Source organism: Microcaecilia unicolor, chromosome 4 (assembly GCF_901765095.1).
Source record: "Microcaecilia unicolor chromosome 4, aMicUni1.1, whole genome shotgun sequence".
NCBI lineage: Eukaryota > Metazoa > Chordata > Amphibia > Gymnophiona > Siphonopidae > Microcaecilia > Microcaecilia unicolor.
Window position 1 is genome coordinate 347,637,090 of NC_044034.1, and position 15,887 is coordinate 347,652,976.

The 15,887-nt window shown below is 40.2% G+C and overlaps 1 protein-coding gene across 1 annotated transcript in view; it reads left to right on the plus strand.

Moving 5' to 3' along the window:
• LOC115469500 (E3 ubiquitin-protein ligase TTC3-like) overlaps nt 1-15,887 on the plus strand; it is a 299,116-nt gene that overhangs the window by 223,796 nt on the left and 59,433 nt on the right. Inside the window, exon 33 of the mRNA XM_030202218.1 lies at nt 110-259. Coding sequence (XP_030058078.1) covers nt 110-259 — 150 coding nt within the window. The remainder of the gene's footprint in view (nt 1-109; nt 260-15,887) is intronic.

Sequence of the window (15,887 nt, forward strand, 5' to 3'; positions counted from 1 at the left end):
CACGGTCAAATGCTTTTTCTGCATCGATCAAAAGCAGTATTGCCGGGGTCTGGTCATCTCTCACCTGTTGGATGACATGCATATCTAACAAATGTCTTTTGTTTACCAGGGAGATATTTTACGAATTGAAAAAGAGCATCAGGTATTACAAGAGCAACTTAAAGAAGCAACAGAAAAGTATGAGCAGCTACAGAACCGGAGCAGAGCAGACATAACTGCTTTAGAAGAGCAATTACAAAAGACTGTTGATGAACGGAAGGTAATTATCTGTTTCACACTGGGCTTATCCTGTTCCTTGTGGGAAACTTAGGTAACAGAAAAATAATTTGAATAGCTGAACTCTGACATCAGACATTGAGAGGACAAAGTAAATCCAATACTTTTATGTATCTTATAAATGCATCCAATTTATAATTTTTTATATATCTTCTACAAACCTGAAGGATATGGAAGCAGTGTACATTCAGGTACTGTAGGTAATTTTCTGTTCCTGGAAGGCTCACAATCTGAGTTTGTACCTGGGCAATGGAAGGTTTAAGTGACTTGCCCAATATTGTAAGGACCAGACATGGGATTTGAACTGGGTTCCCCTGGCTGCTACTCCACTCCCATCACTTCACATCAGGAGCAATCCATGATTGGTTTTCTCTTCCCTTCACTTGAAAGATGTCAGCATGTGCATAGGGTATCTGCTTTTTCTGGGATTTCTTCAATAATATAGTAGATGATGATGATGTTTAAAAATCTGTTGGCAAGGCAACCAGAGATGGTAAAACAGTATACACAAAATAGCAGACTCAAAAAAGCACAACTGGACCTTCAAGACTGGGACAACAGGAGTCCTTTATTGATATGTGACCCGACACGGGCCGTGTTTCGGCGTACACAATGCCTGCCTCAGGGGTCTATTGATAAAACACATACATTGCAATTAACATGACAAAAAAATTTTTAAAATTTAAAAAGTATATAATAAAAGAGAAAATATCAAACATATAAACGGCGAGTGACCGTACTCACTCGCAAATGCGTAGAGACCTTCTCTGTCCCGCCCCCACGTCAATACGTGATGACGGGGGCGGAACACAGAGGGTCTGTACTGCGCATTGCTGAGGGAGGGACACCGCCGTCTAACGCTCCCCCCACCCGAGTCGCCGCTGCCACCCACCTTCTACCCGGTCGGGCCCTCGCTCCACTATTGAAACAGCGAGGGTCCGGGAACGCAGCACTGAGCTCTGCTGAGCTGCCGACATCGCCCTTCCTTCTTCTTCTCTGCCTCTGTCCCGCCCTCGACGACGTTACGTCACACGAGGGCGGGACAGGCAGAGAAGAAGAACGAAGGCCGACGTCGGCAGCTCAGCAGAGCTCAGTTTCTGCGTTCCCGGACCCTCGCTGTTTCAATAGCGGAGCGAGGGCCCGGCCGGGTGGAAGGTGGGTGGTGACGGCTCGGTGGGGGGGCGCGAACTCGGAGGGGGAGGGGGAGGGGCAGCGGCGAACTCGGCGGTGGGGGCGGGCCTTTCAACCCCCCCCTTCCTATAATAGCCCGTTTTTACGGGCTCAAAGTCTAGTAATATATATGTAAGCAGCATACTCATGAACGTTCTTGAGTATGCTGCTTACATATATATATTATATTCTTTCTCTTTTTTTATATAACTTTTTTATTTTTTTTTATTATTATCTATGTTAATTGCAATGTATGTGTTTTATCAATAGACCCCTGAGGCAGGCGTTGTGTACGCCGAAACACGGCCCGTGTCGGGTCATATATCAATAAAGGACTCCTGTTGTCCCAGTCTTGAAGGCCCAGTTGTGCTTTCTTTTTGTCTGTCTAAAAATCTGTTGGCCCATTTATTTTATTTACTTACAGCACTTAAAACTCGCTAATCCAACAAGTCCATTTGCCCAGAGTGGTTTACAGAGTAGCTCATGTTAACTGTACTGCAAACTTCAGATGTCAATCAGAATATGCAAGATTTGAAAAAAAAAAAAAAGGGCGGAAATATCTTTGCATCTGAATAACCAAAGATAATGAATTCCATAGTAATGGCCCAGATTCAGAAAATGCTCTGCCCTGTGTCACAATAAGATGGGCATACTGGACAAATGGAATTATTATTTATTTTTATTACATTTGTACCCCGCGCTTTCCCACTCTTGTCAGGCTCAATGCGGCTTACATGGGGCAATGGAGGGTTAAGTGACTTGCCCAGAGTCACAAGGAGCTGCCTGTGCCTGAAATGGGAATCGAACTCAGTTCCTCAGTTCCCCAGGACCAAAGTCCACCACCCTAACCACTAGGCCACTCCTCCACAACCTTGTGCATGAGAACTAGAGCAACTGGGAATATATCTGAGGAGCCACCATAGCCTGAATATAACTAGGGACATCTCTACATATTGCCTGGAACATTAGAATCGGTGTTAAATGCAATTGACCATACAACTGGTAATCAATGCAGTGTTTACAGATGAGGCCCGATTGGATACCTACCTTATTCATCCACAACATAACCTTGTATTTGTTCTCTACCGGACTTGGCGAACGAATTTACGGTACTGTGTAAGCCACATTGAGCCTGCAAATAGGTGGGGAAATGTGCGGTACAAATGTAACAAATAAATAAATATGCTCAAAATAAGCGCAGTTGGTCAAAAGAGAAGCCATAGCATTTTGAATCGGTCTACTTAGTTTTTTCTGATTTGTGCCACTAAAAATATGTGCCAGCTGCAGAAGCCTGAATACTTGTAGAATGTTGCTCCTTATCCAAGTCAGTTTTTGTCGTCTTCCTCTCTTGATTCCAAGTTCATTCTGAACCCAGCATCCAGCTCCCCTCTGTGTCTTACTACCAAACTTTATCATCTAAACCAGTGTTCCCAGCTAGAGTGCTGTCACCACTGTCTGATGCACAGGCCTCAAATAGTACATGATCCCTGCTCTCAGCACTTAATACCAGTAGTGTCTCTTAAATAACCTTTTGTCGTGAATTAAGGGGTCCCGAGCCCCCCCAAGAAGGCTTAAATGACCTTAATCTGACTCCATCTCTGAATAGCCCTAGAACTGGGGCAATCAGGGGGTTGTGAAGTTCTAAGAGGAGTTGCCACTGAAAGAGACGTTAGATCTAAGAGACCCGCATTAGTCCGCCTCTCAGCACTGGCAAGGAACAGATACCAGCCTTATGACAAACTGGATTTAGGTTACAAGTTATATAATGCAGCGAGTGATAGCCTGATACAGCAGAAGCATTTATACTTACAGCCTTTCATCATTAAGTTAAGCCCACAAATCATCATTTCGAATAAGGATTTTATTTGTACATCAGACTTTAATCAGGTACATTCAGCAGACAGATTCTGGGTACAACCGGACAGAGCTTCGCCGTCTGACAGGAGCTTTGGAGAGGACTCTCTCAACTAAGGCAAAATCTCTCCTCTTTTATACTCTATCCTCTCCATAGAAGTGAATGGTGAGAAACCTTGCTCCTAATCTTTCTCACTTTCTGAGATCATACTTTCCCATGCGGTCTGCTGTCTGATGTACCCAACTCCTTCCGTTCTCAGCTACTGCTAATTATCAACATGTTTTGGGAAGCGTTGAGATAACAGTTTCACATCTTCCGGCTGCAATACTTTTCATACCATCTCAATACCTTTCATACCATCTCATGAACTCTGTATTACCTCTGTATCATTGTATACCAAAACTAATAAGCTCCATTTTATTCATCTGATTTTTCATTACAGGTGCTATATTGGATTTAAAATTTGTACCAAGTTTGTATCAGGACTCATTGTTCAGACCTGCTTTTTGCAGATTCTCAAATATTAAATCACTTGCTTGCTGTTTGGCCTACTTAGTACTTTTTTCCAGTTTAGGCTGTTTAAGGTATGTAAATTGACCCACCACTATTCCAGTGGATGGATCCCAAGCGGGGACACATATTAACTTACAGGAAAAGCAAGTCCTTGCTCAGCCAGTCATAGATTTTTAAACCTAGCTGGTATTTTTACAGCCTGAGTCCTAAAATCTGGCCTTCCACCCTTCCGGTGGGCATCTTGCTGTAGTATAATTATACATTCCCCACTTGTCACCCCCTCTGAGGAGGGGTGACACAAAGCTCGTCAAGCTCGTCATCATCTATTCCAGAAGGTGGCAAGCTATCAAACGAGAGGGGGAGTTTTGGTCTTATGGGTTGCTAGCAGATATTATGCCAGACAGAAAACTTCATTCGTAGGTGGTATATTTCTGGGCATATGGAATTCCCTTTATATTACCCAACCCCTTGGGCTTAATCTTGATGTTACCTCTCTTGAGGCGTACTCAAACCTGTAGTGAGAGAGGTTTTATGATTGGAACAAAACCATGAGTTCATCTACAAAATCCCATGAAGTATAGGTATGCGGGTAATAGCAATTTCAGGTGGATCATACTAATAAACACTTTCAGGTCTTTCTATGACTTCTATTGTATCTAGTGCATAGTACATGGGGAGATAATCTAATGTATGTATCTCAGTGGTCCTCGGAAGGAATAGTGGTTTTGATTAAGCATTGTTATGGTGGCTCAACAAATATGTGGTTAGTATTCAGATTGCAGGCTGTTTAAGGTTGTAGGTATTCAGAATCCTTAAACAGGTCGGGATTCTTGGACCTTACTAGTACTCATTATTGGCATCCAATCATGAGCACTAATAAGTGGATAGCAAGTATGAGGTTGCCTCATACAGCAAAAATGTTCAATCCTAGGAAACTTTATATTAACCAAGGTCATGCATGGATCTTGACATATGCATAATGACCTGGAAGTATGGGAAGCATTGTATATATCCGTTACCCCACTTGGAGCTTAGTCAAACCTACAGAAAGACATGCAGCTTAAGTAAGCCTACACCAAAGTTAAATAATTGCATAACAGGTTGATACTAACAGGGTTTACACCTACATTATGATATCAGAGCCAGTATTAGGGTTTGATGTTACCCTTGTATCTGAGCAATATCGATTTCAATTTAAATTACATAAACAGAAATGACGGGGAAACTCGTGGAAAAACAATTAGAACAATTAAAGGAAATAATAGGAAAATAAAAATAAAACCTTTTCAATATCTAGACAGGATTGTTGCTAAACTGAAAATAAAACAAATATGAATCTGTAATGTCCATAACAGCAACAGTAATTCTCAAATTAAGTATCAGTTCTAAATTCTCTTTCATCGATCATGGTTGAGGCGGTGGAAGCGCTGAAGAATCTGGACGAAGATCTGGAAGATCTAACAGGGCTGGGTTTTCAGGCTGGCTTGCTGAAGGAAGTTGCCGGTCTTGAGATGTAACATCTGGTTCTGCGGCTGAGTAAACTTGTGGTCCAGTAGTTTGCAAGGTGTAAAGATTATTGCCACAACCTTGGGGGATCTAACATCATTTGGGCCAGGATAGATTTTGAAGACATACTTGTGGTGTACAAATTGGGATCTTTCCATGTCTTTATTCTAGGCATGCACCATCATAATTAGTCCATCAAGAGCCAGAGGCTGGCAAAGGAATAAGCAAAATAACTGTATGCCTGAATGATACATTGCTATATTTTAGTGGGCATAATCAGTGTGAATTGAATAGACATGAAAGACAATGTCAACATGGAGAAAACAGTGCTAATTAGGTGCAAAAGCAAAAGGGAAACCAGAAGGGTTCAATAATGAAAAGCCAATTTACATAAATGCAAGACAGATTGGTAATTATTACAAAGGCATGATCAAATAACAATGGTAAAGTATATGGAACAAAAGAGAAGATTACAAAAAAAACAATTAGAATTTAGAGATGATGGTAAATGTTCAATTATTGATGTATGGAGGGCAATGCATCGCAATCTATCGCCAATAGATATGGAATAAAGAAGGGTAGATTAGCAAATAGTCATAGTCAAAGTTGCAGACCAATGTGCAGAAATTTAAAACTCATAACTAGTCCAGGTATTGGAAGTATCTTGTGGAATCACGGTCGCTGTCTGTTGTAATAGAGAGCTCATACATAAAGTGCCATGTATGTTCTGGAAAAGATGAGCAGCATGCAAAAATATTTAATATAGCAGAATATTTAAGAGCATAACCAAGAAGGTCTAAATTAAGGACATCATTTGGACAAAAGAAAATTCTCATTGGAGAAGTTGGTGCTCCTTTTTCTTGCCAGAGGTCAGTTGCAGTAGAAGTACTAAACTGGAATAGAGGCGGTAGATCAGGAATTGGATTTGCAGTCTTCATTCAACCTACAGGACTTAATAAATTGAGATGAGATACGAGTAATGCCTAGTATTTAAATCTTAGTACAGGATCATTAGAAAGAAAAAATCAAAGAATGCATTGTTAGTTCCTTGGTGCACCAGTATGTGGAGTATAGACTCAATATATAATATCACAAATTACAAGTAGAAAACAAGTTTTCTCTGAAGAGTTGATGGTGCTGGCACAGGAAGTCAGCAGAGTCTGAGGAAACACTGTGGTCAGAGTCTGCTCTAGGAAAATACAACAGCCTTTAATATGATATTTAGAGAGATAGAGAAAAGCCAATATCAGAAAAGAAAGATGTAAAAACTATATATTTCTATGAGGCCTCCTCACGTGACCTTTACAAGGTTTAAATAGGTCAAATGAGAAGGACAATAACCTATAGTCCTCTGTAACAGTTCAGAACTAATTTGGAAAATAAAAATTATATTAAATTTTAAACTGATCCTTTCTATGCTTTCACAATTTGGGCCCTAAATTATGACAGCATATCAAGATTCACATTCAGAGGGATAGCTAAAAATAAGCTTATATATTCCCAGGAATCAATTTACAATTTAGAGTATATTTTAAATACAGAGGATAAGCAGCTTTACAAATAGAAGCAGTTCTTTAAACATTTTAGTAAAAGTCAAAAATCAAGGATATAATAACAATTTTGATTAATGCAATAAATGCACAAATTGATCAGTAGGATATGTTCATATGATAAATGGAACAGCTTGTAAGCCTTCATTGTAAATTGAATTCTAAACAAAGAGTAGCAAGGATAACACAGAATCACAGAAAAACCCATTCAGTCATTAAAAATCTGAAACACGTAATGAATTCCTGCATCATATACTGAGTTCAAAGCATTTATAAAGATGAACTTTAGAGAAAATAAGAACTACAAAGGGTTAATCTCTATCATTCGGTCTTAAGGAACTCATGAAATAACGGTGCTTCCTGTGTCTAATTTGAGTTTACTACTCCCTACAAGCATTGGACATTATGGTGACTGAAGATAGGATTAAACATCAGACAAAAACTGTAAGTTCAAGTTTTCGTATTAAAACTTCATGCTGGTGGAATTGGTCTTCATAGAATTAATACTTCAGGAGAGGAAAAGGAGGAAGAGAAGGTCATTACTTTATCTGTTTTCCATAGGTACGGGTCTCAATAAAAAGGAAATTGGCAATTGTAGCTAGTCTCTTCTGAACATAACTTTAAAATAATAGCAAACTGAATTTCTTTAGTTCGGATTTAACAGTTAGTTGTGTTATGCAAGGGTTAATCTTGAAACCCTATTGAGAACCAGAAATGCTGGAACTCTGTCTTAAAACCATAAATCTTTAAGAGGCAGGGAAGGAAGTTTGAAAGTTGTAGATAAGACGTGAAAAGAAAAAATAAAACAGTTAATTCATTATTACGGAACACATCCCCAATAGAGAACCAGGAAGTGAACATCAGCACTAGTTATTTCAACCAACATCACAAAGAAACAGTGTTTTAGATGGCATATAATATAGAACCTTTCATAGGAAATATCTGAAACAATTATGCAATTTTCAAAGAACACATACACGGACATACACTTATAAAATTAAAACTAAAAAGTGCTTGTATTTCTAGTGAAAGCAATTTATCAGAAATCAAAAACATCATGTCACAAATCAAACAAACATTTCTTAAATGAAATAATATACAATCCTGGAAAAAAACACTCCTTTGAGATTTACTACCACTGCAGTTGATAGGTAATCTCGCAGAGTAACCTTAAAGCACAAATTTAAAACTAAAGAAATGATTCCTTAATAAATAGCTGGTTTAATATATGCTATAGGAAAATGAACTAGATTAGCAATATATATATATATATTGATTAGATCTAGAACCTGGTACAAGGTCAGTGGTTCACAAGGCAGCTTCAGGGATAGCAAGGAGATCTAAAAATGATAATGTGCTAACAGTTTACAAAAACATGCAATGATTATCCTGATAGTAGAACATGCAGAGACATAACACAATCATACTCACGCATCTGCTAATGTACTCCAACATAGGGATCCAAAATAAAAATTACTAATTAGCGGACAGCTCAACGCTTTGACTACTAGTGACATAAAAAGGGAGAGAGACAAAAACAGTAAACAGGGATGTACCTAAAGAGTGGGTGAATAAGTGAATAAATACCTAGTGTCAGCTATTATATATTTATGCTACTCTATCCCAAATTAATAAATACTACTCCCCAGAGTGTGCTTCTAAAGACAGCTACAACTTGCCTGCCAACAACTTTTCCCGGTCATCGGCCATGGGCTACAACGCCATGATAGAGCCCCCAAAAAGGGACATTGCAAACACTCCCAAAAAGAACCCAAAAAACCTGCGAATAAGGTCCTCTGAGTCGAGGAGCAGCGGTCCAATAGGTTTCCGCTGATTAGCTACAACATAATCACCCCAATGAACCTTAAATGGTCTACAAACCCGTAGCGCTACAACGCAGTAAAATAAAAATTTTATAGGTTAGGCTCTCCCGCGTATACAACTAACCATTTCTAAACTTTTTAAATACCCGAGTCAACCTGTACACAATCGCAACGAAAGTCGTTAGACGTCTCTTTATTAACCCCGCGGTCATCTATACAAGTAACTCATAGGTGGGTAATAATGCCGAAACCGCAGGTCACTCCGAAAATGGAATGAAAGTCTGCTCTTACTAATTGAGATACCGTCATCCATTGAAGGATTCCCTTCAATGCATGTAAGTCCCAGACATCGGTATCAAAGTTAATTGCATGACACTAGTACAATAAAGTAGAGAAAAAAAATATTAAGAAATAAAGGAAAAAAAGAAAAAAGGAAATAATAAATATCGCATGTTCCTAGAAAGAACCTCTGAAATCTAATCCAGAAGTAGCAAGCAAAAAAATTATTTTAAGGGGAAAAAAACATGTAAGCTCTTCGGGGAAGGTACTACCATAAAAAAGTCATTAGTTGGAACACATTAGTTAGAACAAAAAAATGTGAAAAATTACACGTTCATCATTCGCTAGACAATATGTTTTCCACTCAACAAACCACGAGAAGGAAACTCAAGAGCATTAAAGAGGACACAAGAAATTGAGTAAGGACGGGGCAAATAATAAAAATAAATTCATCCATACAGTTATACCTGTAGTACAACAGGAAAGTAATTTATATGTAAAGATAAAGTGGAGAAATAAAAAAAAAATTGTGTAGCAATGACCATAAAATTAAAACACAAAACTTGAGCACAAGCATAGAAGTCTGAAAAATATCTGACATGCAGAAAATGGGGAAGTGGGTGGGACTTAGAGATTGATGGACAGGCATTGCGGACCATTAATCAAGCAGCTTTATATTCTCCCTAGTACCGGGGAGTAAAGGAATGAGCAATAAACAAACAAAATAAACATATAAAGTATACATTAAAAAAGAAAGGAAACAGACTGTGGGGATAACCATATATGTTACTGAAACACCGATTTCAACAAAAGGCAAGAAAGGTATTGTAACATGTGTAGTCCAGAGCTGTACCCCTAGAATAAATGAAATAAAGGAAAATACATATTAAATGCTTTTGGGGCGGGTACCAGATAGATTGGAAGTAGCATCTAAACAGGAAAATATAATAAATTGTGAAACAGGACACCAGAATCGTGGTGCAAATATCACAAGTTAATAGCCATAAATATGACAAATTAATAAACCCGAATGCGATGGCAGGAAACTTCTGTGCCTAAACAGGTGAAAGGGGGAAAAAAACAAATTAAAGCATGTGATTCTTACACCAAGAACTTCCAATGATACGGCATAAAACATACATACTAGTCAGTGATTGGAATGATATGTGTAAATGATGACAAACAGAACAGCTGCAGCTTTTAAAAGTGAACTGTAGAGCCTCTTCTGCCAAAGCAGTGCTGGACTGATAAGGCAGCTAAAGTGGGCAAGCTTCCCAGACTCTCATGTCCTTGAGATAGTAAACTACAGCACTTGTTAGGGAAAACCTTTAAAAGCTACAGAAAGAAATGGCAGTTTCGGAAGCCTGGATAAGGATATTAAAAAATGTGAGAAAAAGGGGTTTAGAACTTACACCTCTTCGAACGAATTTAAATAGATTTACAAAGGCAGAATCGAAGCCCAAGAGGGAGTATATATCAAATATGACAGTTACTAGTAATGTAATAAGCTTTGATCCGGAAAGAGAATCAAACCTCACACCACATGGGACTGAGAAGGAGAAAGAAAAGTTTTCTAGGAAATCAAAAAATAAAAAAATGATTTCTGGTTTGCACAAGAAGCCAAAAAGGTGTATGTAAGGTATTAAGTTACCCCAATTGGTACCGTGCGGGCCACACCCTTATAAATTTTACACGGACCACAGACATATAGTGTAGGAGTCGGTAGAGCATCAGAGAGGAGGGCAGGGAGGATTCTTGTGGCAGAAAAAGGGGGACAAGAACAAAATGTTGTGGAGGAAGGGATTCAGATTGGACTTAAGGAAAGAAAAATGGCTATGGGGGGGGTGAGAGCACAGGACTGAACAGCTGTGAAAAAGAGCAATCAGTTGAACTACGCAGTAAATAATAAAGATTTTGACAGGTGGAAATGAGAAATAAGAAAAGCAGAGACGGAACAGTATAGTTACAATTCAGACAGAGTGCAAAGACACACACAAAGATACAAAAGGAAAAAGAACGGAATAAGAGATACTACGCAGTTATTCATGCTGCACTATGAAAAAGAGCCGAGAAAAGTGTGGACAGGAAGGGGGGGTGTGGGCTGAGTGGTTAGAGAGAAAGCATAGTTCAAAAGACTGAAAGAACTGATTAGATAAGAGGAAAACAGTAGTTGGACGACGGTAAGCAGCTACAAAGCTGAACACCGTAATTACTGTTTCCAATAGGGAAAAAAAATGAGGAGGGACAGTCCCGAGACGTGAAAAGAGTCTCGTGGATAACTGTTACAGCACAAGATCAAAAGTATGTGTCGCACACACAAAGTGAAGGCAATAGCAGATGTGAAAAGGTGGGGGCTGTCAGTTTTGAAGAGTGGTTATAAGAACAGAGAAACCAAAAGGATTTTAGAGGAGAGCAATCTGAAAGCGTGCTGTTCTCCTAGAGTAAAGGAAATTACCTCGATACGGGAACATACAGAAGAGAAAGAGCAGGATTAGACCCAGGGGAGTAATAGGAAGAGGTAGGTAGAAGAAGTTAGGATGAAGGAGAACAGGAAAAGGGATTAGGGAGGAAAGTAAGGTCGACAGAAGAAGAAAGAACAGAATACATAGTGAGAACAAGGGGACAGGGATTTGAAAAGGAGGGATTAAGACAGAACACAGGGTGGGATTGGAAGCAGAAAATGCGCAATCTCTAAGGATTGTTAAGCGAGAATGCTAGCATAAAGACCAATCCAAAGATTTTGAACATTGAAATAAACTTACAGCAAACCCCAAATCGCAGTCGCCTGGATTCGTTGTTATGCACCATTCACACAACAAGCACAGTCTTGCGCACATCACGCAAATCAAAGAGATGGACAGGATGGGAGAAAGAAAAAGGGGGTGAGAAAGAACAGAACAGAATATTGAAAGACAGTGATGGGGCAAGAAAAGGACAGCAATCAATTGGAAGATAAAACAACAGAATTTTAGTCAAGAGCTAGAATCAATCCCCACTTTGACAAAAATTCGCATGGCGTGTTTAAATCGAACGCTGGGTCACCAATGTCGTGAATTAAGGGGTCCCGAGCCCCCCCCAAGAAGGCTTAAATGACCTTAATCTGACTCCATCTCTGAATAGCCCTAGAACTGGGGCAATCAGGGGGTTGTGAAGTTCTAAGATGAGTTGCCACTGAAAGAGACGTTAGATCTAAGAGACCCGCATTAGTCCACCTCTCAGCACTGGCAAGGAACAGATACCAGCCTTATGACAAACTGGATTTAGGTTACAAGTTATATAATGCAGCGAGTGATAGCCTGATACAGCAGAAGCATTTATACTTACAGCCTTTCATCATTAAGTTAAGCCCACAAATCATCATTTCGAATAAGGATTTTATTTGTACATCAGACTTTAATCAGGTACATTCAGCAGACAGATTCTGGGTACAACCGGACAGAGCTTCGCCGTCTGACAGGAGCTTTGGAGAGGACTCTCTCAACTAAGGCAAAATCTCTCCTCTTTTATACTCTATCCTCTCCATAGAAGTGAATGGTGAGAAACCTTGCTCCTAATCTTTCTCACTTTCTGAGATCATACTTTCCCATGCGGTCTGCTGTCTGATGTACCCAACTCCTTCCGTTCTCAGCTACTGCTAATTATCAACATGTTTTGGGAAGCGTTGAGATAACAGTTTCACATCTTCCGGCTGCAATACTTTTCATACCATCTCAATACCTTTCATACCATCTAATGAACTCTGTATTACCTCTGTATCATTGTATACCAAAACTAATAAGCTCCATTTTATTCATCTGATTTTTCATTACAGGTGCTATATTGGATTTAAAATTTGTACCAAGTTTGTATCAGGACTCATTGTTCAGACCTGCTTTTTGCAGATTCTCAAATATTAAATCACTTGCTTGCTGTTTGGCCTACTTAGTACTTTTTTCCAGTTTAGGCTGTTTAAGGTATGTAAATTGACCCACCACTATTCCAGTGGATGGATCCCAAGCGGGGACACATATTAACTTACAGGAAAAGCAAGTCCTTGCTCAGCCAGTCATAGATTTTTAAACCTAGCTGGTATTTTTACAGCCTGAGTCCTAAAATCTGGCCTTCCACCCTTCCGGTGGGCATCTTGCTGTAGTATAATTATACACTTTCCTTTTGAAAATTTGGACTGAAGAAGCCCAAAGTACAAAGGTACTTGTGTGCATACTCAGTGGAGGGACGTTTTCAACCTGGAAAATCTACCCAGGTAACTATTTCCCTGGGCAAATTCCATTGAAAGCTGTCTTAACGTTGTCATCACACTACTGATATCCTTTAACCCATTAGTGCCCAACGTTCCCATATGGGAACAAATCAATTTGTTCCCATATGGCTTATTATGGGAACATTGGACACGGGTTAAGAGGCACCAAATAATTTTAAATGTTGTCTCTTTAATTTTTGAAGCCTTTTTGATAGATAAATCTTTCTAGAGTTATACCTGTGTCCGGGGGCAGCCCTATAATCAGGCGGCACTCTTAAGGGAGCAGCATCTTGCCACTTTTCGGCTATTTCTGTCGCACGCCCTTCCTCTCTGGACAGCTTCTCCACCTTTCTTTCCTCAACCCAACCCAAAACACCCACACTCCCCCCCCCCCCCCTCCCTGGTCGGCATTTCCTCCCTTTCTTGACACCCCCTCTCCCGCGTGTACCTTGAATTAGTTCTAAATTGCAGCGGCAGCAATTCACACACGCTGCGTTGCCACCAGCCCCAGTGTTGTGTCCCTACTACAGTCCATCCCGGCAGAAACAGGAAGTTATGTCAGAGAGCAGGCTACAGTAGAGAAACCATGCCGGGGCCGGTAGCGAGGCAGTGTCTGTGAATCGCTGCCTCTGCCTGAAAACCTTTAGAACAAATTCAAGTTAGACTCGGGAGGGGGGGAAGGGTTAAGGAAAGGAGAAGATGCCACCCAGGGGTGGGGAATGGAAGAAGATATGCTGGGGGTGGGTTGAAAAGGGGAAGGGAGGAGATGCCGCCGGGGGGATAGAAGGAGAAACTCGGGGGTGGGAGATGCCAGATTGCAGCCTGGTGGGTGGGGAGAGGAGAAGGTGAGAATACAAGTGATGCTGGATTACAGGTGGCAGAAGGAAGAGATGTTGTGCTGAAGGGGTGCTAGAATGGAAGGGAGGGAGACATGTCAGACACTAGGGAGGGGTGGGAGGGAAAGATGGACTTGGGAGAAGGAAGAGATGTTGGACTCCAGGGAGGAAAGGAGAAAGACTTTGAGGAGGGAGGTAGGGTTGTCAGACTTGGGGTTAGGCTAATGGAAGGGAGCTGGGAAGGAGAGATGTCAGATTTGTGGGAGCGGGTAGGAGAGGAAGAGAAGGACTTGGGGGAAGACAGGGAGAGATGGCAGATGGGTGTGGAAGGGGGAGTGCTGGGAGAGTTGAGGGAACATAAGAGTAGCAATACTGGGTCAGACCAATGGTCCAGCTAGCCCAGTATCCTGTTTTCCAAACAGTGGCCAAGGCAGGTCACAAGTACCTGACAGAAACCCAAATTGTGGCAACATTCCATACTACAAATCCCAGGGCAAGCATTTGCTTCCCATGTCTGTCTCAATAGCAGACTGTGGATTTTTCCTCCAGGAATTTGTCGAAACCATTTTTAAACCCAGATACACTAACCACAGTTACCACATCCTCCGGCAAAGAGTCCCAGAGTTTAACTATTTGTTGAGTGAAAAAGTATTTCTTCCTATTTGTTTTAAAAATATTTCCATGTAACTTCCTCGATTGTCCCCTAGTCTTTGTACTTTTGGAATGAGCAAAAAATCAATTTACTTCTATTCATTCTACACCATTCAGGATATTGTAGAGCTCAATCATATCTCCCCATCCGTCTCTTGACTTCCGCTGGCCTTGATTCAAACTCCATATACGTTACACGATTGTGGCCTGCGGAATGCAGCACATTAACGATTGGTATAGGGGTACAGAACATTTTTTGATCACTTCACTGTGATCTTCATCTTTTATTTGGCCAATATGTGTATACTAATCCTGTACCACCAGGCTTCTTGCGATTTCTCCGCAATGCCATTCTTTTTGGGATCAAGGTCATACTACTACATTGGTTGTCATCTACTGGTCCCACTCTGCCTGAGTGGTGTTCCTGCTTATCCAGCAAATGTGGCTGGAGAGATGGGGATTATTTCCATGGAGAGTCGTCCTGGAAAAGATATTTTTAGAGACCTGGAAGCCTTTTTGGTGGACATTGCCTCCCAGGGCTAGAAGCTATTTACTGAATTGCTGAGGTGGTGAATTTCGTTGTTTATGTTGGTTTGTGGGAGCCACCCAGGGAGGAAGAGCTTGTGGAATTCATTAGAGTGTTGTTATTCTTATTACTATTGTTCTGCTGTATTTCTGACAAATTATAATAAAAATGATTGAAACATAAACTTGAAATTTAATCCAGATTTTGAAAACTGATTTGCATAGCTTCTCTAGTTCATTTTTTATTTTTATTTTTTAAGCATTTTGAAATAGAATCAAGCAACATAAAATTATACAGAAAAACTGAGGGGGGGGAGAAATAAGTAAGACAATTAAATTTCTTCCATATAAGTTAACATATATCTTATACAGGTGAATTTATAACACATAGTAGCTATGTGTTATAATACAATATTGCTCCACTAATTTTAACTTTTTAAATCCAGATCAAGTCCATAAGGCAGAAGATCCAATATCATTCTAAAGGAAAGCCAAGGAAATGCGTCTAGTTCTTAACACACTGGTCTAACCACTAGGCTATGCCATTCAAAGCTTTTCCTTATATAGTCCCCATACTCACAACTTGCTATAGCTGCACACCAAGAAATAGGCCTTCGGTTTTCTCTGTGCTCCTTCTGGGGAAGTGAAGTATGGTGGAAGGTC